We start from the raw sequence: 27,368 nt of genomic DNA, 5'->3' as shown, positions 1-27,368 counted from the left end.
ATGGGTTCAGGCAGTTGGTTGTAGGGTGGACAGACTCAGGACCTGCCTCTTGCAGTGTCCCACTTCTTATGTTCTTATGCAGAAAGCAGTAAAACACACTTTTCTCAGACATGGTAAAGTAATGAATGATAGTGGCAGATTTTAATTCAAATGAGAGAAACTGAGATACTTACATTCTCATTATGACATGAAGTCATGGGGACCCATGCTTTTAGTGTACACAGGAAAATTTCCAAACTCAACATATCAGCAAACACATGAAAATGAGAGGGATTGATACACCATCATTGCTGGCCCTTATCTTCACACAAAATAGCATGGCTATTGAGAATATTTCATATGATACATCACCCAGATACAAATACCATGTAATATTCAAGTTTGACTCTGGGGTAAATGAGAAAATTAAAAAAGCAGAAGAGAGACAAGACCTAAAGAGGAGATATAATCATGGAAACTACACTGACCTTAACAATTACTGTGGAGACACAGATTGAGAAACAGAGTATGGATGCCAAGAACCAGGACACTGTGATGAGAGATTCTGTGAAATTACAATGAAGAAGCAGGAACATGGGTACCTCTAGCCTCAAATTTGGAAGGAGTGTTAAGAAAAAGGGAAGAATGGTTCAGTTGAAGATGCCAAAGAGTTAGGGATCTCTCAGATGTGTAATGGTAAAGATATAAACCACACTCTGGCCAACCAGCTTTTGCTAGGTAAGAGGAAATGAGGAACAAGTGTGAAGGATGAGAAAGAAGGAAAAAAAGAAACTTTGAAAACAAAAATTGGGTGAACAAATTACGAAAAATCTAAAACTTTTCCATAAATTCATCAAGAATAAATTGTCAGTTAAAGAGCAGCTAATCAAGCTTGGAGATTCAGAGGGAAGAACTGGAGAGGATGATGTACGGATATATAAGGAACTAAATACTACCTTCAAGTGTTTTCAGAGTGGAAAATAGTATAGCCCCCATCACCAGTGAGATGGACCAGTCAAATTTCTAGTAAAGACATTAACAAAATACTAAAAGGTCTTGACCCTTATAAGGCTCATGGTCCTGATGAAATCTGAACATGCGTGCTGAAGATATGTGAACATACACAATACAAACCTCTTGAAATACTCTTCAAAATGTCACTGGAGAAAGACATAGTGCCATGGGAGTGGAAAAGGGTAAATACCATACCTATCTAAAAGAAAGGAGATCAGGAATAGGCATTGAACTATTACACTTCTCACTCACTAGCATGGTCTGTAAAGATTTGGAAAAGATATCAAAATATCAAATGGATGACTTTCTACAGAGGAGATATTACTTAAGTAAGTGACAACTTGGTTTTAGGAAAAAGTGGTCATATGCAGCAAACCTTGAAGATTTTTATGAGAGAATGAGCTCTACCTTTGAAAAAAGATAAGGCTGAGAGAAGTTTGCATCTGGACTGCCACAAAGCATTTGACTCTGTATACCATAAGTGGATAATTAAGCTGCTGGATCATCAGGCAAGAATATGGAGGGGATAACTCTTTCAACATACAGTTTATCTGGGTGGAAGGGAACAAATGTCAGAGAAGCCTCCTCCAAATGGCTTGAAGTCACCAGGTGAGTACTACAAGGTTCTGTTCTGGGACCAATACTATTCTTGATCTATGTAAATCAAAAAGTATGGAGGACAGCATCACCTTACAAGGGGACCCTGAAAAATTCCGAAGTTGGTCTGATATATGAAATATGAAGTTCAACCCAAGTAAAGGTATAAAGTAATGAGGAAGGGTCAGCAAAAGAAGACCTCGATATAATTTTAATCCAGCAGGAAACAAGCAACAGGAATCTCTGTATGAGAAAGACTGGAGAGTGACAATTTCCCTAACTTGTTATCATTGTCCCACCTTACGAGAATAGTTAGAGAAACAAACAGTCTGCTAACAAATATCAGAATAGCATATATATTCATAAAACATAAAATTATTCAGCAAGCTGTTCACATCATACATAAGGCCAAAACTAGAACGTCGACTCCAGTACACTACATCGTTCCAATTCACTCTATTCCTTGCATGCCTTTCACCCTCCTGTATGTTCAAGCTCCGATTGCTCAAAATCTTTTTCACTCCATCCTTCCACCTCTAATTACTAAATAAGTATGGCAAATTCTTTTAAATTTTCATAATTGCTGCCACACAGGGGTCTAAGTCATAAAACTAACCAGCTGAATTCAACTGGTTAAGGGGAAGGATAAACAGGAAGCCTGCATGGACTGTTTATACCTGGAATGCCAGACAGCATCTGACATGGTAGCACATAGGATGCTGATTAAGAAACTGAAGCACCAGATAGGAATACTGTTGGGGGACTCCTTCGATGGACGGAAAATTATCTCAAAATTATCTCAATGGTTAGGTAAAGGGGACACCATGTTAGAGAAGCCTACTCAAAATGGGTTGAGGTGACCAGCAAATTGCCATAGGTTTCTGTTCTGGAACCATGATTCTTTTGCATCCATATAAATGGGATGGACTTCGAACTAAATATGTTTGCAGATGATTCACAGGTTCATGAGGGAAGTAGAAAGTGAGGATGATTTCATAAACTTACAAGGAGACCTTAACAGATTTCAAAGCTGGTTTGATAATGAGTTGATAAAATAACCAAGCAATTGTTAAGTAATAAGGATAAGACAAAGTGAAAAAGGCCTAAATACGATTACTACTTAGTAGGAAATAAGCTTAAAGATTCTATGTGTGAGAAGATTTTGGAAGTTGACGCAGTCCCTAACCTGTTGCCAGAATTTTACATAATGAGAATACCTACAGAAACAAACTGTCTGCCAGCAAACATAAAAGTAACTTTCAAGTGTATGGAAAAGGAAAAAATGGCAAGCTGCTCATATCCTACAAGATGCCGAACATAGATGATGCTTTTAAGTTTGGTGACAACACCTAAAGAAACACAAAGGATGAAAAGAAAAGGTCCAGGTGGTAAGAACAAAGATGGTACCAGAGTTAAGTAAGCTAAATCACAGGGATGGGCTAAACACTTTAAATCTGCCCATCTTGGAAGGGAAAAGAGTGAGGGGTGACCTGGTCATAACCATTAAGTTTTTTAAAACAGAGCAATGAAGTGAACAGTGAACAATTCTTCAAGATGTAGGGATACAGCAACCACATGACATAATATAAATTGAGCAAGATACTCATTAAAAAAATGTTAATGCAGGCAGTATACAGAGATTCAAAAAGTTATAAGATAACACAAAATGTTCAAGATATGGGGCGACATGAATGTAAAGCTCTCTCTATGTACAGTACAACAATGCAATTACACAAACGTGCACTTACTGTTATCCCTGAGGTAGGGGAGAAAGAATATTACCACTGTATTCCCTGCATGTCACAGAAGCTGACTAAAAGGGGGGGGAGCGGGGGCTGGAAATCCTTCCCTCCAGTTTTTACTTTTCCAAAACAAAGAACAGAAGAAGTGGGCCAAGTAAGGATTTTCCCTCTAAGGCTCAGTCCTCTATTCTTAATGCTACCTCGCTAACACGGGAAATGGCGAATATAAAAAAAAATGCCCTTATTACCCTTAAGGGTAGAGGGGAAGAGTGGTTTGGGAATGTCTTGGGAGTAAAGTCAGGGGTTAGTGAGAGGACATGAGCAAGGGAAGGAGTAGCACTACGCCTGAAACAGGAGTTGTGGGAGTATGTGATAGAATGTAAGAAAGTAAATTCTCAATTAATATGGGTAAAACTGAAAGTTGATGGAGAGAGATGGGTGATTATTGGTGCATATGCACCTGGGCATGAGAAGAAAGATCATGAGAGGCAAGTGTTTTGGGAGCAGCTGAATGAGTGTGTTAGTGGTTTTGATGCACAAGACCGAGTTATAGTGATGGGTGATTTGAATGCAAAGGTGAGTAATGTGGCAGTTGAGGGAATAATTGGTATACATGGGGTGTTCAGTGTCGTAAATGGAAATGGTGAAGAGCTTGTAGATTTATGTGCTGAAAAAGGACTGGTGATTGGGAATACCTGGTTTAAAAAGCGAGATATACATAAGTATACGTATGTAAGTTGGAGAGATGGCCAGAGAGCGTTATTGGATTTCGTGTTAATTGACAGGCGCGCGAAAGAGAGACTTTTGGATGTTAATGTGCTGAGAGGTGCAACTGGAGGGATGTCTGATCATTATCTTGTGGAGGCGAAGGTGAAGATTTGTAAGGGTTTTCAGAAAAGAAGAGAGAATGTTGGGGGAAAGAGGGTGGTGAGAGTAAGTGAGCTTGGGAAGGAGACTTGTGTGAGGAAGTACCAGGAGAGACTGAGTACCGAATGGAAAAAGGTGAGAACAAAGGAGGTAAGGGGAGTGGGGGAGGAATGGGATGTATTTAGGGAAGCAGTGAAAGCTTGCGCAAAAGATGCTTGTGGCATGAGAAGCGTGGGAGGTGGGTTGATTAGAAAGGGTAGTGAGTAATGGGATAAAGAAGTAAGATTATTAGTTATTAGTAAAAGAGAAGAGAGAGGCACTTGGACGATTTTTGCAGGGAAAAAATGCAAATGAGTGGGAGATGTATAAAAGAAAGAGACAGGAGGTCAAGAGAAAGGTGCAAGAGGTGAAAAAGAGGGCAAATGAGAGTTGGGGTGAGAGAGTATCATTAAATTTTAGGGAGAATAAAAAGATGTTCTGGAAGGAGGTAAATAAAGTGCATAAGACAAGGGAGCAAATGGGAACTTCAGTGAAGGGGGCTAATAGGGAGGTGATAACAAGTAGTGGTGATGTGAGAAGGAGATGGAGTGAGTATTTTGAAGGTTTGTCGAATGTGTTTGATGATAGAGTGGCAGATATAGGGTGTTTTGGTCGAGGTGGTGTGCAAAGTGAGAAGGTTAGGGAAAATAATTTGGTAAACAGAGAAGAGGTAGTAAAAGCTTTGTGGAAGATGAAAGCCATCAAGGCAGCAGGTTTGGATGGTATTGCAGTGGAATTTATTAAAAAAGAGGGTGACTGTATTGTTGACTGGTTGGTAAGGTTATTTAATGAATGCATGATTCATGGTGAGGTGCCTGAGGATTGGCAGAATGCGTGCATAGTGCCATTGTACAAAAGCAAAGGGGATAAGAGTGAGTGCTCAAATTACAGAGGTATAAGTTTGTTGAGTATTCCTGGTAAATTATATGGGAGGGTATTGATTGAGAGGGTGAAGGCATGTACAGAGCATCAGATTGGGGAAGAGCAGTGTGGTTTCAGAAGTGGTAGAGGATGTGTGGATCAGGTGTTTGCTTTGAATAATGTTAGAAATACTTAGAAAAGCAAATGGATTTCTATGTAGCATTTATGGATCTGGAGAAGGCATATGATAGAGTTGATAGAGATGCTCTGTGGAAGGTACTAAGAATATATGGTGTGGGAGGCAAGTTGTTAGAAGCAGTGAAAAGTTTTTATCAAGGATGTAAGGCATGTCTACGTGTAGGAAGAGAGGAAAGTGATTGGTTCTCAGTGAATGTAGGTTTGCGGCAGGGGTGTGTGTGATGTCTCCATGGTTGTTCAATTTGTTTATGGATGGGGTTGTTAGGGAGGTGGATGCAAGAGTTTTGGAAAGAGGGGCAAGTATGAAGTCTGTTGGGGATGAGAGAGCTTGGGAAGTGAGTCAGTTGTTGTTAACTGATGATACAGTGCTGGTGGCTGATTCATGTGAGAAACTGCAGAAGCTGGTGACTGAGTTTGGTAAAGTGTGTGAAAGAAGAAAGTGAAGAGTAAATGTGAATAAGAGCAAGGTTATTAGGTACAGTAGGGTTGAGGGTCAAGTCAATTGGGAGGTAAGTTTGAATGGAGAAAAACTGGAGGAAGTAAAGTGTTTTAGATATCTGGGAGTGGATCTGGCAGCGGATGGAACCATGGAAGCGGAAGTGAATCATAGGGTGGGGGAGGGGGCGAAAATCCTGGGAGCCTTGAAGAATGTGTGGAAGTCGAGAACATTATCTCGGAAAGCAAAAATGGGTATGTTTGAAGGAATAATGGCTCCAACAATGTTATATGGTTGCGAGGCGTGGGCTATGGATAGAGTTGTGTGCAGGAGGGTGGATGTGCTGGAAATGAGATGTTTGAGGACAATATGTGGTGTGAGGTGGTTTGATCGAGTAAGTAATGTAAGGGTAAGAGAGATGTGTGGAAATAAAAAGAGCATGGTTGAGAGAGCAGAAGAGGGTGTTTTGAAATGGTTTGGGCACATGGAGAGAATGAGTGAGGAAAGATTGACCAAGAGGATATATGTATCGGAGGTGGAGGGAACAAGGAGAAGTGGGAGACCAAATTGGAGGTGGAAAGATGGAGTGAAAAAGATTTTGAGTGATCGGGGCCTGAACATGCAGGAGGGTGAAAGGCAGGCAAGGAATAGAGTGAATTGGATCGATGTGGTATACTGGGGTCGACTTGCTGTCAATGGATTGAATCAGGGCATGTGAAGCGTCTGGGGTAAACCATGGAAAGTTCTGTGTGGCCTGGATGCGGAAAGGGAGCTGTGGTTTCGGGCATTATTGCATGAGAGCTAGAGACTGAGTGTGAACGAATGGGGCCTTTTTTGTCTTTTCCTAGCGCTACCTCGCACACATGAGGGGGGAGGGGGATGTTATTCCATGTGTGGTGAGGTGGCGATGGGAATGAATAAAGGCAGACAGTGTGAATTGTGTGCATGTGTATATATGTATGTGTCTGTGTGTGTATATATATATGTGTACATTGAGATGTATGGGTATGTATATTTGCGTGTGTGGACATGTATGTATATACATGTGTATGGGGGTGGGTTGGGCCATTTCTTTCCATCTGTTTCCTTGTGCTACCTCGCAAACGCAGGAGACAGCGACAAAGCAAAATAAATAAATAAATAAAATAAATTGTATACATCTGCATATGAAGTGTCAGAAAGCATCTGGAACTGTACCACATGGGAAATTCATAAAGAAGTCAGACTGTCAGGTGAAGGGGAGACTCCTTCGATAGACAGCAGATTATTTTAGTGGAAGGGAACAAATGATGCATATCAGAGGGGCTCTCTTACACTGGAGTGCTGCAGGATTCTGTTCTTGGACAACTGCTCTTCTCTATGTGAACAATTTTCCAGAAGGTATGGACTCCTCCCTGAATATATTTGCATATTTTGCAAAAGTCATGAAAAAGTAAAAAGAATGGAAGACTGCATCAACTTACACGGCAACCTAGACTCTAACAGATGGTACATGAAGTTCAACCTGAGTAAATGTAAAGTGATGAGGATGGTTCACAAAGAAAGAAGGCCTCAATGAGAAACTTATCCAGCAAAAAATAAACCACATGAATCTGTTAGTGACACAGACTGGGAAGTAGACATCATTTCTACCCATCACTTGAGTCTTGCATTAAGAGAAAAATTAAGGAGACAAACTGTTTGCTTGCAAATATCAAATTAGCATTCAAGAACATGGATTATAAAATAATCAGCAAGCTGTTCACATCCTACATTAGGCCTAAAGTAGAATGTGCATTTCAAGCTTGGTCACTGTATCTAGAGAAGCACAAAAAACTAATAAAGAAGGTCCACAAGAGGGCAACATCTTCGGTACTGGAATAAGACAACAGAGTTGCAGGAAAAGGGTCAAGGTCTTAAATTTCCCTGCCACAGAAGAAAGAATTGTAAAGGGTGACCTGATCACAATCATTAAGTTTCTAAATCAGCTTGATGATGTAGAGTCAGCAATGCACAGTTGTTTGAAAGACGCTGGGTAAGAACAACTGGAGGCCATGATACGAAATTAATGAAAAAACTTGCTGGAATGGACATAGCTACCTACCTCTGGTGAGATTTTGCTATAATGGTGGGGCTAATGCATGGTGCTCACTGCACTATTTGTTTGTTGAACTGTTTCTTTTAACCTACAACCTATCACTCATTTCCTACATTGCATGTTGGGGGCTGCTGCTTTTTTCAGCAGTTACTCCTCTAGCATCTTTTTATTACAATACTTTGTCGCTGTCTCCCGTGTTAGCAAGGTACCGAAAGGAAACAGATGAAAGAATGGCCCAACCCACCCACATACACATGTATATACATACATGTCCACACACACACATATACATACCTATACACTTCAATGTATACATATATATACATACACAGACATACATATATACACATGTACATAATTCATACTTGCTGCCTTTATTCATTCCTGTTACCACCCCGCCACACACAAAATGACACCCTCCTTCCCCTGCATATGCACAAGGTAGCGCTAGGAAAAGACAACAAAGGCCACATTTGTTCACATTCAGTCTCTAGCTGTCATGTATAATGCACCAAAACCATAGCTCCCTTTCCACATCCAGGCCCGACAAAACTTTCCATGGTTTACCCCAAACGTTTCACATACCCTGGTTCAATCCATTGACAGCACGTCAACCCTGGTATACCACATCGTTCCAATTCACTCTATCCTTGCATACCTTTTACCCTCCTGCATGTTCAGGCCTCGACTGCTCAAAATCTTTTTCACTCCATCCTTCCACCTCCAATTTGGTCTCCCACTTCTCGTTCCCTCCACCTCTGACACATATATCCTCTTTGTCAATCTTTCCTCACTCATTCTCTCCTTATGACCAAACTATTTCAAAACACCCTCTTCTGCTCTCTCAACCACACGTCTCTCTTACCCTTTCATTACTTACTCGATCAAACCACCTCATACCACATATTGTCCTCAAACATCTCATTTCCAACACGTCCACCCTCCTCTGCACAACTCTATCTATAGTCCATGCCTCACAACCATATAACATTGTTGGAACCCCTTTTCCTTCAAACATACCCATTTTTGCTTTCCGAGATAATGTTCTTGCCTTCCACACATTTTTTAACGCTCCCAGAACTTTAGCCCCCTCCCCCACCCTGTGACTCACTTCCACCTCCATGGTTCCATTCGCTGCTAAATCCACTCCCAGATGTATTAACACTTCACTTCCTCCAGTTTTTCTCCATTCAAACTTACCTCCTAAATGACTTGACCCTCAAACCTACTGTACCTAATAACCTTGCTCTTATTCACATTTACTCTTCACTTTCTTCTTTCACACACTTTACCAAACTCAGTCACCAGCTTCCGCAGTTTCTCACCCGAATCAGCCATCAACACTGTATCATCAGCAAACAACAACTGACTCACTTCCCAAGCCCTCTCATCCACATCCAATTGCATACTTGCCCCTCTCTCCAAAACTCTTGCATTCACCTCCCTAACAACCCCATCCATAAACAAATTAAACAACCATGGAGACATCACACACCCCTGCCGCAAACCGACATTCACTGAGAACCAATCACTTTCCTCTCTTCCTACTCATACACATACCTTACATCCTCGATAAAAACTTTTCACTGCTTCTAGCAACTTGCCTCGCACACCATATACTCTTAATACCTTCCACAGAGCATCTCTATCAACTCTATCATATGCCTTCTCCAGATCCATAAGTGCTACATACAAATCCATTTGCTTTTCTAAGTATTTCTCACACACATTCTTCAAAGCAAATACCTGATCCACACATCCTCTACCACTTCTGAAACCACACTGCTCTTCCCCAATCTGATGCTCTATACATGATTCCACCCTCTCAATCAATAACCTCCCATGTCATTTCCCAAGAATACCCGACAAACTTATACCTCTGTAATTTGAGCACTCACCTTTATCCCCTTTGTCTTTGCACAATGGTACTATGCATGCATTCCACCAATCCTCAGGCACTTCATCATGAGTCATACATACATTATATATCCTTACCAACCAGTCAACAACACAGTCACCTCCTTTTTTAATAAATTCCACTACAATACCATCCAACCCCGCTGCCTTGCCAGCTTTCGTCTTCCACAAAGCTTTTACTACCTCTTTTTGTTTACTAAATCATTCTCCCTAACCCTCTCACTTCACACACCACTTAGACCAAAACACCCTATATCTGCCACTCTATCATCTAACACGTTCAACAAACCTTTAAAATACTCACTCCATCTCCTTCTCACATCACCACTTCTTGTTATTACCTTCTCATTAGCCCCCTTCACCAATGTTCCCATTTGTTCTCTTGTCTTACGCACTTTATTTACCTCCTTCCAAAACACTTTTTATTCTTCGTAAAATTTAATGATTCTCTCTCACCCCAACTCTCATCTGCCCTCTTTTTCACCTCTTGCACCTTTCTCTTGACCTCCTGCCTCTTTCTTTTATACATCCCCCAGTCATTTGCACTATTCCCTTGCAAAAATCCTCCAAATGTCTCTCTCTTCTTTTTCACTAATAATCTTATTTCTTCATCCCACCACTCTCTACCCTTTCTAATGCGCCCACCTCCCACGCTTCTCATGCCACAAGCATCTTTTGTGCAAGCCATCACTACTTCCCTAAATACATCCCATTCCTCTCCGACTCCCCTTATGTCCTTTGCTCTCACCTTTTTCCATTCTGCACTTAGTTTCTCCTGGTAGATCCTCACACAAGTCTCCTTCCCAAGCTCACTTACTCTCACCACTCTCTCCATCCCAACATTCTCTCTCCTTTTCTGAAAACCTCTACAAATCTTCATCTTCCTCTAGTATAGCTGTTTATTCTACTCTCATTTGGTACTGTCTTCAACTGTGAGTATAGTTTTCTTCCAAATATTTTTGTAGTCATTCCATGTACACTTCTTATTTCTCCAAGTATGACACTAAGTAGCTGTCCCAGTTTCCTTACTGGGTATTGAAAAGATTTTGTCTCATGCCTTTTAAGTATCTGTCCCTGTATTACATCTGATTTGATGATTCTTTATCTAACTTGTTGAGTTGCTTTCAATTCTACAGTGTTGCTTTTTATACCTTCAACTTGTTACCAGGCATATATCATGTTTCTTTCTCAAGGTCTTTCAAGACTATATAATTCATGTTCTGTCATGATGGTTCATATCCTCTAGTCCACTGCCTTTGTTGTAAAATGTTTTGAATTCTTTCTACTTCATTTATTTCAATCTCCTTATATGTTACCATACAACACAGGAGTATTCAATTCTACCTCTTATATATACATTAAATATTCAAATTAAATATTCAGTTTTCTCTTTCTAATTGCAAAAGTTCTTCGTTTCATACCATTCATTATTTGGCTTGACAGTACTATCTTATTAATGTGTTCTTTAAATTCAAGGTTTCCATCTATAGTGATTCAAATATCCTTGACATACTTTTATAACATAAGAGTAATGGATAAATGGAATAAAATAAATGAAACTATTGTAAATGGTGACAGGGTACAAAAGTTTAGAAAGTTGTATGATAGTAGAAAATATTCAAAAGATGGGGCCCCATGAGAGTAAAAACTCCCTCCCACATACAACATACTACAAAAAATAATAAACACAATTATCATAAAACAGCATAATTTACTAACTATATGCTTTTCAACCTAATGTACACTTTTCTATATGCCTTTAATATTTCTAACAAGATAAAGACAAAGCATTAACTACCATACCCAGTGCCAGATTTATATGGAGACAAAAGGGGCAATTGCCCTGGACCACCCTGTCAGAGGGGGGCTCCCCTCTATACAAAAATATAATCATTAAAAAATCAGTTATTGAGCCAGGATCTTGACTAAACTTTGGCCAACTGTTCCATCAAAGCAGGATGTTCCTAAGACAAAATTAAGGTCAGGAGAAGGTAATGCGATCTTGTTTACATCCAAAAAAGAGAAAAGTTTGTTGAAATGGTGGAAACAGATGCCAAGTGTAGAAAGAAAGACCTTTGGTAACTATTATAGTGTTTCTATGTATGTATAACTCATCAGTACTAATTACATGCAATAAACTGACTTTGATGTGTAAATTTGGCAATTTGCTGTGTACTTTAATTTCTCTGTATGACGGGCCTACTGAACATGAAGTGCCCCGGGCCCCCCAAGATCTAAATCTGGCCCTGATCATATAATATAACTATTAAGATGATAAACTGGCACTGAAATGGTATAAATCACAGCAAGTGCAATTCACTCTAAAACTCTGTTTAATTATGCACCTTTAACTGCCATTTGTAGATTAACCAAAATAAAAACAAAACAAAAAACATGCTACTCCTGTATCTTTAACTTCATTAAGTAATCATTAAATGAATATATCAGTATTAACTAATAAAACAAAATGTTTATGCATGAACATATACATGAATATCATTCTATACAGCACAAATTCCAACATCAGGCTATTAATATACACACTAAAGATGTCTGTGCATCAAATATCTACTGATAATGAATCACTAATCATACTTAATAGCAACACTAATTCAAACGCATTCTCATCATGGTGCAAAAATAGCATTTTCACACTTCAAATAAAGTAGGAATGCTTGCATAGTGCCAAAGTACAAAGGTAAAGGGGATAAAAGTGAGTGCTCAAATTACAGAGGTATAAGTTTGTTGAGTATTCCTGGGAAATTATATGGGAGGGTATTGATTGAGAGGGTGAAGGCATGTACAGAGCATCAGACTGGGAAAGAGCAGTGTGGTTTCAGAAGTGGTAGAGGATGTGTGGATCAGGTGTTTGCTTTGAAGAATGTATGTGAGAAATACTTAGAAAAGCAAATGGATTTGTATGTAGCATTTATGGATCTCGAGAAGGCATATGATAAGAGTTCATAGAGATGCTCTGTGGAAGGGATTAAGAATATATGGTGTGGGAGGCAAGTTGTTAGAAGCAGTGAAAAGTTTTTATCGAGGATGTAAGGCATGTGTACATGTAGGAAGAGAGGAAAGTGATCGTTTCTCAGTGAATGTAGGTTTGTGGCATATTCATTGAATGGAGAAAAATTGGAGGAAGTGAAGCGTTTTAGATATCTGGGAGTGTGGTAATAAGAAGAGTGTGGCTGAGAGAGCAGAAGAGGGTGTTTTGAAATGGTTTGGTCACATGGAGAGAATGAGTGAGGAAAGATCAACCGAGAGGATATATGTGTCAAAGGTGGAGGGAACGAGGAGAAGTGGGAGACCAAATTGGAGGTGGAAAGATGGAGTGAAAAAGATTTTGAGTGATTGGGGCCTGAACATGCAGGAGGGTGAAAGGCATGCAAGGAATAGAGTGAATTGGAAGGATGTGGTATACTGGGGTCGACATGCTGTCAATAGATTGAACCAGGGCACATGAAGCGTCTGGGGTAAACCATGGAAAGTTCTGTGGGGCCTGGATGTGGAAAGGGAGCTGTGGTTTCGGTGCATTATCATATGACAGCTAGAGACTGAGTGTGAACGAATGTGGCCTTTGTTGTCTTTTCCTAGCGCTACCTTGCACACATGAGGGGGGAGGGGGTTTTTATTTCATGTGTGGTGGGGTGGCGATGGGAATGAATAAAGGAAGACAGTATGAATTATGTACATGTGTATATATGTATATGTCTGTGTGCGTATATATATGTATATGTTGAGATGTATAGGTATGAATATTTGCGTGTGTGGATGTGTATGTATATACATGTGTATGTGGGTGGGTTGGGCCATTCTTTTGTCTGTTTCCTTGCGCTACCTCGCTAATGCAGGAGACAACGACGAAGCAAAATGATAATAAAGACATCTCAATGTATACATATATATACACACACAGACATATACATATATACACATGTACATAATTCATACTGTCTGCCTTTATTCATTCCCATCGCCTTCCCGCCACACATGAAATAACAACCCCCTCCCCCGCAAGTGCGCAAGGTAGCGCTAGGAAAAAGACAACAAAGGCCACATTTGTTCACACTTAGACTCTAGCTGTCATGTAATAATGCACCGAAACCACAGTGCATATACATGTGTATGTGGGTGGGTTGGGCCATTCTTTCATCTGTTTCCTTGCGCTACCTCACTAACGCGGGAGATAGCGTCAAAGTACAATAAATAAAATAGTGAGTGGTGGGATGAAGAAGTAAGAGTATTGGTGAAAGAGAAGAGAGAGGCATTTGGACGATTTTTGCAGGGAAAAAATGCAATTGAGTGGGAGAAGTATAAAAGAAAGAGACAGGAGGTCAAGAGAAAGGTGCAAGAGGTGAAAGAAAGGGCAAATGAGAGTTGGGGTGAGAGACTATCAGTAAATTTTAGGGAGAATAAAAAGATGTTCTGGAAGGAGGTAAATAGGGTGCGTAAGACAAGGGAGCAAATGGGAACTTCAGTGAAGGGCGTAAATGGGGAGGTGATAACAAGTAGCGGTGATGTGAGAAGGAGATGGAATGAGTATTTTGAAGGTTTGTTGAATGTGTCTGATGACAGAGTGGCAGATATAGGGTGTTTTGGTCGAGGTGGTGTGCAAAGTGAGAGGGTTAGGGAAAATGATTTGGTAAACAGAGAAGAGGTAGTAAAAGCTTTGCGGAAGATGAAAGCCGGCAAGGCAGCAGGTTTGGATGGTATTGCAGTGGAATTTATTAAAAAAGGGGGTGACTGTATTGTTGACTGGTTGGTAAGGTTATTTAATGTATGTATGACTCATGGTGAGGTGCCTGAGGATTGGCGGAATGCGTGCATAGTGCCATTGTACAAAGGCAAAGGGGATAAGAGTGAGTGCTCAAATTACAGAGGTATAAGTTTGTTGAGTATTCCTGGTAAATTATATGGGAGGGTATTGATTGAGAGGGTGAAGGCATGTACAGAGCATCAGATTGGGGAAGAGCAGTGCGGTTTCAGAAGTGGTAGAGGATGTGTGGATCAGGTGTTTGCTTTGAAGAATGTATGTGAGAAATACTTAGAAAAGCAAATGGATTTGTATGTAGCATTTATGGATCTGGAGAAGGCATATGATAGAGTTGATAGAGATGCTCTGTGGAAGGTATTAAGAATATATGGTGTGGGAGGCAAGCTGTTAGAAGCAGTGAAAAGTTTTTATCGAGGATGTAAGGCATGTGTACGTGTAGGAAGAGAGGAAAGTGATTGGTTCTCAGTGAATGTAGGTTTGCGGCAGGGGTGTGTGATGTCTCCATGGTTGTTTAATTTGTTTATGGATGGGATTGTTAGGGAGGTAAATGCAAGAGTCCTGGAAAGAGGGGCAAGTATGAAGTCTGTTGGGGATGAGAGAGCTTGGGAAGTGAGTCAGTTGTTGTTCGCTGATGATACAGCGCTGGTGGCTGATTCATGTGAGAAACTGCAGAAGCTGGTGACTGAGTTTGGTAAAGTGTGTGGAAGAAGAAAGTTAAGAGTAAATGTGAATAAGAGCAAGGTTATTAGGTACAGTAGGGGTGAGGGTCAAGTCAATTGGGAGGTGAGTTTGAATGGAGAAAAACTGGAGGAAGTGAAGTGTTTTAGATATCTGGGAGTGGATCTGTCAGCGGATGGAACCATGGAAGCGGAAGTGGATCATAGGGTGGGGGAGGGGGCGAAAATTTTGGGAGCCTTGAAAAATGTGTGGAAGTCGAGAACATTATCTCGGAAAGCAAAAATGGGTATGTTTGAAGGAATAGTGGTACCAACAATGTTGTATGGTTGCGAGGCGTGGGCTATGGATAGAGATGTGCGCAGGAGGATGGATGTGCTGGAAATGAGATGTTTGAGGAAAATGTGTGGTGTGAGGTGGTTTGATCGAGTAAGTAACGTAAGGGTAAGAGAGATGTGTGGAAATAAAAAGAGCGTGGTTGAGAGAGCAGAAGAGGGTGTTTTGAAATGGTTTGGGCACATGGAGAGAATGAGTGAGGAAAGATTGACCAAGAGGATATATGTGTCGGAGGTGGAGGGAACGAGGAGAAGAGGGAGACCAAATTGGAGGTGGAAAGATGGAGTGAAAAAGATTTTGTGTGATCGGGGCCTGAACATGCAGGAGGGTGAAAGGAGGGCAAGGAATAGAGTGAATTGGAGCGATGTGGTATACAGGGGTTGACGTGCTGTCAGTGGATTGAATCAAGGCATGTGAAGCGTCTGGGGTAAACCATGGAAAGCTGTGTAGGTATGTATATTTGCGTGTGTGGACGTGTGTATGTACATGTGTATGGGGGGGGGGGGGTTGGGCCATTTCTTTCGTCTGTTTCCTTGCGCTACCTCGCAAACGCGGGAGACAGCGACAAAGTATAAAAAAAAAAAAAAAAAAAAAAAAAAAATGTGTGTGTGTGTGGAAGGGCCATTCTTCGTCTGTTTTCTGGCGCTACCTCGCTGACATATGGCTACAGCATAAAGTATAATAATAATAATAACAATAATAATAATAATAATAATAATAACAATAATGATAATAATAATAATAATGATAATAATAATAATAATAATAATAATAATAATAATAATAATAATAATACTAACAACAACAATGTTTAACTCCAATTGAATTTACAAAGCGTGGATAAATCACATAAGCACTTGCTATGGAAAATGATTTTATCGAAATGGGGCCCCAAATCTCAACCCTACAGTTTGAAAAAAACAAGGAAAATCAAAATCATTACTTTCAATATTCCATACGTTAACAGCAGAGCTTTTACTCTTTATGGACCATGAAGTGAACACATAGTATTTCCTCTATTGTAAACTAATATACTATACTTTGATGCCCTATTAATCAACCATGAACTCACAAGAGTATGATCATACTAAATAAGCAGTAAAAGCTATTGTTAAGCTCAAAAAACTCCTTAGTAATGGTTTGCATATTCATTAATAAATAAAACACCTTATTTTTGTGGAACTACATTGCATGACATATCTAACATCTAATTCAAGAAAATATACTTCTGCATCAATCTAACCAAGTTTTAATTCTAAATAACTTAACTATAAATGTTTTACATGGATTATGAAAAAAGCAGATAAATTGATAAAGATGTCATCAACCTGGTTTAGATTAATGATGAATATGAGTGCACAATAAACACAGTAGAAAACAGAGAGAAAAGAAGCAGAGAGCAGGAGGCCACAAACTAACACCAAAGCTCAAGGAACTTGCCTGTTTTTAAGGAAGTGCTTAGTAGTAGTAGTAGCAGAAATGTAAAAACAACAAATTCAACAGGTTATTTACTGTAATGTATATATCAGTTGTTCAAAAGTAATTAGAAAATTTTCTTACATAAAGATTAATGAGCACATATCATTGTCAGTATAGATGCCAGAACTCTCATGTTTTTATGTAGTTGTAAGCCATTAATCTGTCATTTTCACTGGTAAAGTAATCTGTAAAAAAGTAACTATTTAGAAATGACCTTTTAGATAATTTGGTCTTGTTGACCTGTCACAAGATGAGCATACAAATCACTAAACGAATATCCAACATTAAAGAAAAAAGTTTGCCTGACTATTCAACAACTAGCTTCCTCAAAATGTAATTCCCTGCTCAAATAAACCATTTTCAATTACTACAGAACATAAGTCTGGCTGCTATCACACACCAGCTGTCAGTCCAGACATGACTAAGATTAAGAATACCATACATGAATAAGAAGTGTTGAAGGTAGCACTTCTAGTACTTCAAGGTTGCACTTTAAAGATACAAAAAGAATTGTGAAGATACAGAATGAAATATCACCAAATAAAAATATTTTCCTGTATCTTATGCAGGAGCAAGAGAGCCCTCCGTATATTATACTATTACAAACTTATAAAGCATTCCTTTTTTATTGCATAAGCTCTAATGAAAATCAAATTAGTGTAAAAGTTTCCACAAAATTTAAATCTTTTATAAGCTACTATGACCATCTGAAAATATTCTTAACATTCTTTTCCCTTCTCATTAAAATCTAATGAGAACAAACTAGATAAAAAATAATGCATCATAACATCTTATCTTACGATACAATTGATTCTTATCGTAAAAGGATAATTAACAAAGGAGAATTGATCTTCTTTATCAGTGAATATTATAGTGATAATAATAATTCTAGCATATAACTGCTTCAACTCAAATATGAAAGACAGCTTACTGAAATCATGAAAAGGACAAAATAAATACATATACGGGATAACTGTTCATAATGTTGCTATGGCCACGATACTTTCCTCCAAGAGAGGAAGTGTGTCCACGCTCCTGGATGATAATAAGTAGAACTGATCAACGAAACACCTGAATCAGTTATTGAGAGCAAATATTCACCTAAAAATAAACCACTCCAAGAGCAATGAACGGAAAGGTGTGAGTTGTTTGGAAGGTTTTATATCATATGCAACTGCATAAAACATTCTCGATTTCATTCAACCATGTCTGGCTAAATGGAAAGATTACTTAACATTCTTTATCCTCATGCTTCAATTTCATAGGGATGTGTCATCGTATCACCTATTGCGACAACTGTGTGGCCATCTAATGTTAAATGTACCAGCATGAGTCACATGCTGAAAGTGTACTAATACATCTTTTATTTAGTTTCAGATCTAAATTATACAGATCTAAATCCAGCATAAATAACCTGCTTCATATCTTAACAGTTATGGACGTTATATTACCATAGAGGCAAGAAATAACCGGACTTGTGAAGAAATATTATCACACCTATTCTGGTAATAAGGATGGCCCCATATTCTATCAGTAAATCAAGTGAGGAATACTTTCACCAATAGGTTGGTAGGAGGAAAAAGCAAATGCCATTTTGCATTGCCATAATATACTCAGAATCTGCAACTTGACTGTTATTTTTCAATGACAAATCCATCTGGGTATAGCAATGAAAATAAAGCACATGTCAATACCTACACACTCATGTACTCTGCACTCTGTGCTGCATTCAAGCAAGATTCCAATAGCAGATATACATTTTGATTTTCAAGCATTAGATTCAAAGGCAGTGTTTCACTGATGGAAGAGTGTTCTTCAAATACACATTTTTATTTCAACTTAGACAAAAATTAGTCATCGATGCTATCAAATCAAGCTGATGTCAGTGAACACATAAGACATTCAGCCTTGCGTAAAGAAATCAGCAAAACTTTTCAGATCTAGGCTTACTGAAAATATCAACAGAACTTTGTGGATCTAGGCATTCACTCCTGAGACATCGTTCTAATTGTACAAACATTATAAGAAAGAGCTCATCAGTTTTTCTTGAGCCATGGATCATTGCTTTACCACAATACAATAATATCACAGGTCTAATGAATACAATGGACAAAGACTACCAATCTTGCGACTGGTACCTATTTATTGGTTCTTCCATGCAAAGTGTAAAAGATGCCTCCTTACCTTTATGACATCTGATTCATTTAAAAGACACTTATGAACTTATTGCATTTTTCTGGAACAAGATAAACTATGCCTTGGCTGCAGTGCATGGGTGAAAAAAGAATTCCTTCAAAGCCTGTTAAATCAAATTACCTAACACAATTAAAAACAACTTGTATTCCTTGTCAGAATGAAAACTGAAAGCTAATAATCTTTAATTTCAAGACAATACAATCCACAGGTTTCAGAAAAAATTAAGAGACTGTTGCACATGGGTTTAGAAAGAGTAGACCATGATGATTAACACTCACATCCAGGCAAACATGGACCAGATTAATTAAAATCTACCATATAACAAGGGATCAGCCCCAAAAACAACTACAAGATCATACACTTGTCTCTGTTAAGCGATACACAAAAAGAGACAAGAAGTTGCCATTCTGTAAAAATTCTCAAACAAATTATGCCAAATGGGTTCAACAAAACACAAAAGTAACAGTGAAGCTGGTGATAAAAAGATAGACATCATGATGATAACTGATCTGGATGAAAGCTACATCTCATTAGAAATAAGAAAGACGTGGGGAAAATGCACTGATCAAAAGGACAGTTTACTGACAGGATGGTTTGTAAACTGTTGTAAAAAATAAAGGATCATATCCAGACATGGAAGACGAGCAAAATGATGAAGACTGAATTTCTTATTCCTTAAATTCAGCTTTCAGGGTAAAGTTATGAATAAGACTACATTAGAAAAACCAAAGGTAAACTCCCATGCCTAGGATTTTGGTGACTTTTCAAGATGACTGCCAGAAAGTCATATTCCTGGCTTAAACAAACTAAGAATGGGCTATAAAGGTCTATATACATAGCCACATGATTAGCAATAACACTGAAATATAAATAACACTCAATGATATGGCTGCTAATTCACTCTTATCTGTGAACCAAAATGAGGAGTCAGAAAAATGAAGAAAATCACAAGTTTAGTTCAGTCTGGCTACAAGTGGAAAAAAGAAGATTGTCCACACCTCAATGCTCTTGACAATTCATACCTAAGTGCCTGAGCTTAGTCTCTAGTCTCTATGAAACATACACAGCATATCAGTGTACAGATATAAATTCATCAAAGCCTTACCATGAACATCATTTCTTCTAGCAACAAGTCTGGATTGAAAAATCTTCAGCAACTGAATTTAAGGTTATAAAAAATTAAATATCTATCTACTCAATTATATTAATTTTCAATTGCTTCACCTTACCATACTTCAAAACCTTACAGATAGAGTACTGACACTAAATGTAATCAATATGACAAGTTCTTTGCTTTGGACATAATTGACACATATCCTCCTCCTCTAGATGTATAAAGAACAACAGCAATAATGCAGTCTATTTGGAATGGCTTACCAATATATCTATTAAGATTTGATTTTAAACAAAACATAAGAGGACTGTAAACAGACTGCTGAACCAGTAAAACATACATATATAATCCCTGATAATGGAGTTCACTTATGAGGCATGAAACATACGTTGAGGATGAAATACTTGAAATGAGATGTGGGAGCACTCATCAACACACACTAGAATATGAACTTACATGACTGTACATCAAATAGTGGCCGAGAACTGAATAGAGCAGGTGACAAAGGAGGTGGTAGAGGCAGTGGCAGTAACTGAAGAGATACAAGTGGTGGCAGAAGTGGTAGTGGAGATTACGGAAAAGGTGGTGATATAGGTGGTGATAGTGGAGATGACAGAAGGGGTGGCACAGATGATAGCAGTGGTGGCAAAAAGAATAGTCATATGGGTGGTGGCAGAAATGATGGAAGAAATAGTGGTGGTTGAATGGATGGGATGGGTGCGGTATGACTAATGACAAAGGAGGTGGCTGCAGCAGTATTGGCAGAAATGGTGGTAAGGGGGTGGAAGAGAAGCTGGAAGAGGTGGTGACAAACTGAACAGCAAAAGAGATGGCAAAGGGGATTATAGATGAGTTGACTGCAAAGGGGGCGGCAAAGATGGTTTCATGGAGCGATTGTAAAGGGGGTGCTAGTGGTAATGACAGGTGATGGATGCAGAATTGGTAGTAGTGGTTGTTGCAGAGTGGTGGCAAGGGTGGTGGCAGATATGGTGGATGAGGTGATGGCAGTGTAGGTGGCAAATATGGCGGCAGAGAAGATGAAAGAGGTGGTGACACTACATGGGAAGTCTTACTGAAATATAAGCAGCAGAAACAAAGTAATTATGGGGAGATATTTTTCCTGCGTCACAGAAAACAAACATGCACAATCAAAAGGATATCTAAACTGAAGAAATAAAGTAATTAAGGTGAAACAAAATCACTGACAAGGCTCACACTGACCTTGATCTTCAACATTTCTACCTAAAAATCAATGAGAACCTTTTCTGTCCTAAGGGACACATTCATGCTAAATGATATTGACATCCATAGTGACATTTTTAAAGCGACATGAAGTCACTTCCAAAATCAACCCAAAGTGAAGCAGTGACCCTGCCCTTCTGACTTTTGACCGAAATCAAAAGTACTCTGTTTTTCTCCAAGTCACTGCAATAAGAAAAGCAGGTCTACGTGACCTACTCTTGGTGGGATGCTTAAGTGCTCATCAATATGCTTCAGTAAATGAAGATGCAAAACCAAACATCAAACAGTGGTTTAGAAATTATCTCGGACCTACAATTAACACAGTCACTGAGGCATTAAGTAATCATCAGGGCAACCTAATTTTAGTGGAAAGCTAATGCATTCATCGATATACATCTGTACTTGAAGCTGAATGATTGTACATCATATGGTGGCTGAAACAGATTCAAACCTATTACAACCAAGGTGTGGCTGAGTTTAGATCTTAAACTTAACCATAGTTACAGAAGCATGAACAGTAGGTCATGATAACCTAGTTTTTTTTGGTGAAGTATTAAACACTCTCTAACAGGCATCTGGATAAGATACTGTTTGACACATCAAACTGTGGCTAAGAAAGAACTGGGCATAAAACAAAGCCATGTGAACATGGATGGTGATGTCAACAGTACTCCAACAGTTCTTTTCCTGCTCTGTAGATGTGAACTGAAAATGAGAGACAGCTCTATGAATCAATCATAACAGTGTTAAACTAATAGCTTCAATGGTACATCACTACTTCAATGGTCAGTCCCAGAAAATTTTGCTCCTGATTGAGGAGTCCTGGCAAATGGAAGCCTGAGGGGGGAACTGTCTCTATTCAGTGAGTTAGCATCTGTGCTGAATCAACAACCAGTTTCAAGAAATTGTAAGGCAACACTATGTCAAGTCTACTGAGAGGGAGATGAAGTAAAATGATGTAATTGTTTTTCTTAGTTTTTAATTGCTGGTTTCCTGACATGGATGTAAAAAAAAAAAATAAAAAATATGCAAATATATCAAAATAATTATACATTCATATTTCACTTATGAAATGGGATGGGAAAGAAAGAATAATTCCCACGTATTCCCTGCATGTCTTAGAAAGCGACTAAAAGGGGTGGGAGCAGAAGGCTAAAAATCCTCCCATCTAGTTTTTACTTTTCCAAAAGCAGGTACAGAGAAAGGGGCCAAGTGAGGATTTTCCCTCTATGGCTCAGGCCTCTGTTCTTGAGTCTGCGTCACTAACATGGGAAATGGCAAATAAATATGAAAAAAAAATTTGCGTATGTGAAAATAGTGTTTTCTGAAGCCATCCTAATAAATATTATTCTAATCACCAATATATATCTACCCTGTGTACTGCATGATTCATCTAACTTCAGCAAATTTTGTATTCACAGCACTGAGTGTGGTCTTACTAGCTATTTTGTAAAAGATGTGAGGCCTATCACTACTCCATCCCTACAAGCCAAGATTTTATTAAAATCTTTAAAGGTGGCATCTACACCAAATACAGGCAAAGCTTAGCAAACAATAATCACTCTAAAACCTTCCACTTCAGGCAAGTTAAGAGATGGCAGAAATGAAGCAGAAAGGCAGAGAAGAGACAGGGACGAAAGACGTGGTACCTTCAAAGATTTTGTCTATACCATTGAATTCATTGAGTTCATCTCCAGCCATTCCAGCAGGAAGGTCTTGATCCGTACAAGTACTGTCTCGGAATGAACTGAAAAAAATATAAATACACTATGAGATTTTTATTCATCATCAATTTCACAGTTTTTCTTATACTACATTCTAGTTCCAAGACAAGTATTTCATTTACAAGCCCTTAAAAACACTTTCATATGTAGACTGGCATATCATTTTCTTCAATCACTTTCATTCAAAGCAGCCTGATACATACTAAACCTTTCCTGAACATACTGACTAATGAGTATAAAAAGTTAATCTGCATTACTTGCCAACTGAAGCATGACTTGGAGAATTACGAGGCTACCAAGGCTTTCCTTCTTTTGGCTGTTTTCTACAACACACATTTTCATAATACCCAATGTTAGTGACATCAAACAACTTCAGCTTATACACTCATATAAACAATGGTATTTCATATCTCTGAGTCTTTCCTTATTTCCATACTTCTACTCCTCTCAAATCACATTCTTTTTTCTAAATTTGATTATTTTGAAACTAGCAAATGACACCACTTTCACTCATGTAATGATAAAATTAACATTAAAAAAAATAATTTTCCAAGTTTTGGCACAACACAAAAATCTAAGATAAATGAAAAAATTCAAATCTATATGTCTCATCCTCTCTCTCTCTCTCTCTCTCTCTCTCTCTCTCTCTCTCTCTCTCTCTCTCTCTCTCTAGTTTGGCTTCAAAAGTGGTAGAAGATGTGTGGATCAGGTGTTTGCTTTGAAGAATGCATGTGAGAAATACTTAGAGAAACAGATGGATTTGTATGTAGCATTTATGGATCTGGAGAAGGAATATGATGAGTTGATAGAGATGCTCTGTGGAAGGTGCTAAGGGTATCTGGTGTGGGAGGTAAGTTGCTAGAATTAGTGAAAAGATTTTATCAAGGATATAAGGCATGTGTACAAGTAGGAAGAGAGGAAAGTGATTGGTTCCCAGTGAATGTCGGTTTGCGGCAGGGGTGCATGATGTCTCCATAGTTGTTCAATCTGTTTATGGATGGGGTTGTTAGGGATGTGAATGCAAGAGTTTTGGAGAGAAGGGCAAGTATGCAGTCTGTTGGGATGAGAGGGTTTGGGAAGTGAGTCAGTTGTTTGTTGATGATACAGTGCTGGTGGCTGATTCAGGTGAGAAACTGCAGAAGCTGGTGACTGAGTTTGGTAAAGTGTGTGACAGAAGAAAGTTGAGAGTAAATGTGAATAACAGAAAGGTAATAATATTAGGTTCAGTAGGGATGAGGGACAACTTAATTGGGAGGTAAGTTTGAATGGAGAAAACTGGATGAAGTGAAGTGTTTTTAGCAGTGGATGGAACCATGGAAGCGGAAGCGAGTCATAGGGTGGGGGAGGGGGCGAAAATCCTGGGAGCATTAAAACATGTGTGGAAGGCGAGAATGTTATCTCGGAGAGCAAAAATGGGTATGTTTGAAGGACTAATGGTCCCAACAATGTTATATGGTTGTGAGGCATGAGCTATAGATAGGGTTGTGTGGAGGAGGGTAGATGTGCTGGAAATGAGATGTTTGAGGACAATATGTGGTGTGAGGTGGTTTGATCGAGTAAGTAATGAAAGGGTAAGAGAGATGTGTGGTAATAAAAAGAGTGTGGTTGAGAGAGCAGAAGAGGGTGTTTTGAAATGGTTTGGTCACATGGAGAGAGAGTGAGTGAGGAAAGATTGACAAAGAGGATATATGTGCAAATGGAGAGAATGAGTGACGAAAGATTGACAAAGAGGATACATGTGTCAGAAGAGGAGGGATGTGGTGGGAGACCAAATTGGAGGTGAAAAGATGGCGTGAAAAAGATTTTGAGTGATCAGGGCCTGAACATACAGGATGGTGAAAGGCGTGCAAAGAATGGAGTGAATTGGAACGATGTGGTATACTGGGGTCGATGTGCTGTCAATGGATTGAACCAGGGCATGTGATGTGTCTGGGTGAAACCTTGGAAAGTTTTATGGGGCCTGGATGTGGAAAGGGAGCTGTGGTTTCGGTGCATTATACATGACAGCTAGAGGCTGAGTGTGAACGAATGTGGCCTTCGTTGTCTTTTCCTAGCACTAACTCATGCGCGCGCGTGGGGGGAGGGGGGTGCCCTTTCATGTGTGGCAGGTTGGCGACAGGAATGGATGAAGGTATCATGTATGAATATGTACATGGTTTTGGTGCATTAAACATGACAGCTAGAGGCTGAGTGTGAACAAATGTGGCCTTTGTTGTCTTTTCCTAGCACTACCTCGTGCATTTGTGGGTGGAGGGGGCTGTCATTTCATGTGTAGTGGGGGGTGGCGACGGGAATGAATAAGGGCAGACAGTATAAATTATGTACATGTGTATATATGTACATGTCTGAGTGTGTATATATATGTATACGTTGAGATGTATAGGTATGTATATGTATGTGTGTTTGCATTAATACATATACATGTGTATGTGGGTGGGTTGGGCCATTCTTTCATCTGTTTCCTTGTGCTACCTTGCTAATGCAGGAGACAGAGACAAAGTATAATAAAAAAAAAAATCTTTCCATCTATACACTAATTCTAAATCTATTTTCATTAACATGGGGTTGATTAAGTGCATACAATCTCAAAGATCGTCCAAACAACTGCAGCACTTCATAATCATTCACACAACTAATTCATCATGTGTGATCTATTTCTCCATTTATAATTCCACCCTCATTAATAAAATGCATATCATTTCAAATATCATGAACCCTTAGTTCACAAAAAAATTTGTCCTACCCCTTCTCAGTCTTTCTTACCATTGTACTTTTTTCTTTCACAGATCATTACCAACCTCTCACCTCGCAGATGTTCTATAGTTACATCATCCTAATAAGCTTTAATAAATATGCCTTTTGAATTACTTTTTTCACTCCAAATAATGTTATCATGCCTTAATTTTTGATCAATTCTTTTAACTGTTAATACACATGTTATTTAGTTATACTGCTCTCATCTTTTATCTATATGAAAACCTAAATACTAATGTTTCACATCCACACATAAAAGCTGGAACAAACATTCCATCATGAGGGCTTCTTGCATACTCCAATTTCAAATTTTTTTACAAGGATTCTCTGAGCATACCTCACTCTGCATGTCTAATTGGAACTTTTGCTTTGTTACTACTGTTTCTACAACTTCACTCTTCTTTGTAACTACTATCCAATTATGTCTTATCATCAAATCTATTCCCAAAGCCATTGAGTGGGGTGGATCATGTAGCTCTATAATGAGAAAACAACTATTCTTGATTATTTAAAATCATATCATACAGAGACAGATATAACTGACATTATTTCTGTGTCAAATGTGGTGGGAGCAAGAGGTGGCAGAGAACCAAAAATGGAGATGACACGATGAAGTGAAGGAGGCTTTGGAGTATTGGGGCCTGAAAATTCTGGATGGTGAATGGTGTACATGGGATAGAATGACTTAGATTGGTATTACACTTGTGGGAAGAACGTAGCATCAATGGGCTTACTAGGGCAAAGGCAGCAGTCTATGTAAACCCAAAGAATAGTAGATGGCAAACTTTGGTTTCAGAAAATCATACATGACTGATAGAGAGTGGATGCATGCAAATGAGGCAGTTGTTCCTTTGCTCCTACAGCTATCTTGCTAATGCAGAAAAAGAGTGTAGGAATACAAACAGGGAAAAAAATCTACTCTATTTTTCAAATACCAGATCCTTCTTCACTCATAAGTTTTTGAAATCCTCCTCTCACCATCAAAGTAAATCAATTTTCTTCCTAAACTCCTCATTCCACAAAAGAAACAAGCACCATCAGCATTCAATAACTGGAATTGCTTTCATTCTCTTTAACCACAGTTCAGCCAAAAAATCTTGATAAACTCCAACTCCCAAGTTATTTGCTCATAATACACAAGTACTACTACTACTGAAAATAATCTTCTAAGCCAATATCTCCTCAATATATTCTTTTTCATGAATGTAAATGTAGGAACATATACTTATCTAACATATGGTACACACAGACAGATGAAGATTCAGACACTATTAACAGTAATATCAAAACATCAAATTTTGCATTTGGATATACAAATGCAAATAATAATGACCCTGGGAGTAC

The 27,368-nt window shown here is 38.8% G+C and overlaps 1 protein-coding gene across 11 annotated transcripts in view; it reads right to left on the bottom strand.

Moving 5' to 3' along the window:
- Abl (tyrosine-protein kinase Abl) overlaps nucleotides 1-27,368 on the bottom strand; it is a 400,776-nt gene that overhangs the window by 40,005 nt on the left and 333,403 nt on the right. For 9 of the 11 annotated variants that reach the window (XM_071664774.1, XM_071664769.1, XM_071664770.1 and 6 more), the window contains one exon: nucleotides 23,196-23,293. In XM_071664774.1, the coding sequence (XP_071520875.1) occupies nucleotides 23,196-23,293 (98 nt within the window). The remainder of the gene's footprint in view (nucleotides 1-23,195; nucleotides 23,294-27,368) is intronic. The other 2 variants (XM_071664771.1, XM_071664780.1) reach the window with 1 other exon arrangement.

This window comes from Panulirus ornatus, chromosome 9 (assembly GCF_036320965.1).
Source record: "Panulirus ornatus isolate Po-2019 chromosome 9, ASM3632096v1, whole genome shotgun sequence".
NCBI classification, from domain to species: Eukaryota; Metazoa; Arthropoda; class Malacostraca; order Decapoda; family Palinuridae; genus Panulirus; species Panulirus ornatus.
The sequence above is the reverse complement of the archived record's forward strand: the minus strand, read 5'-3'. Positions and strand labels throughout refer to the sequence as shown.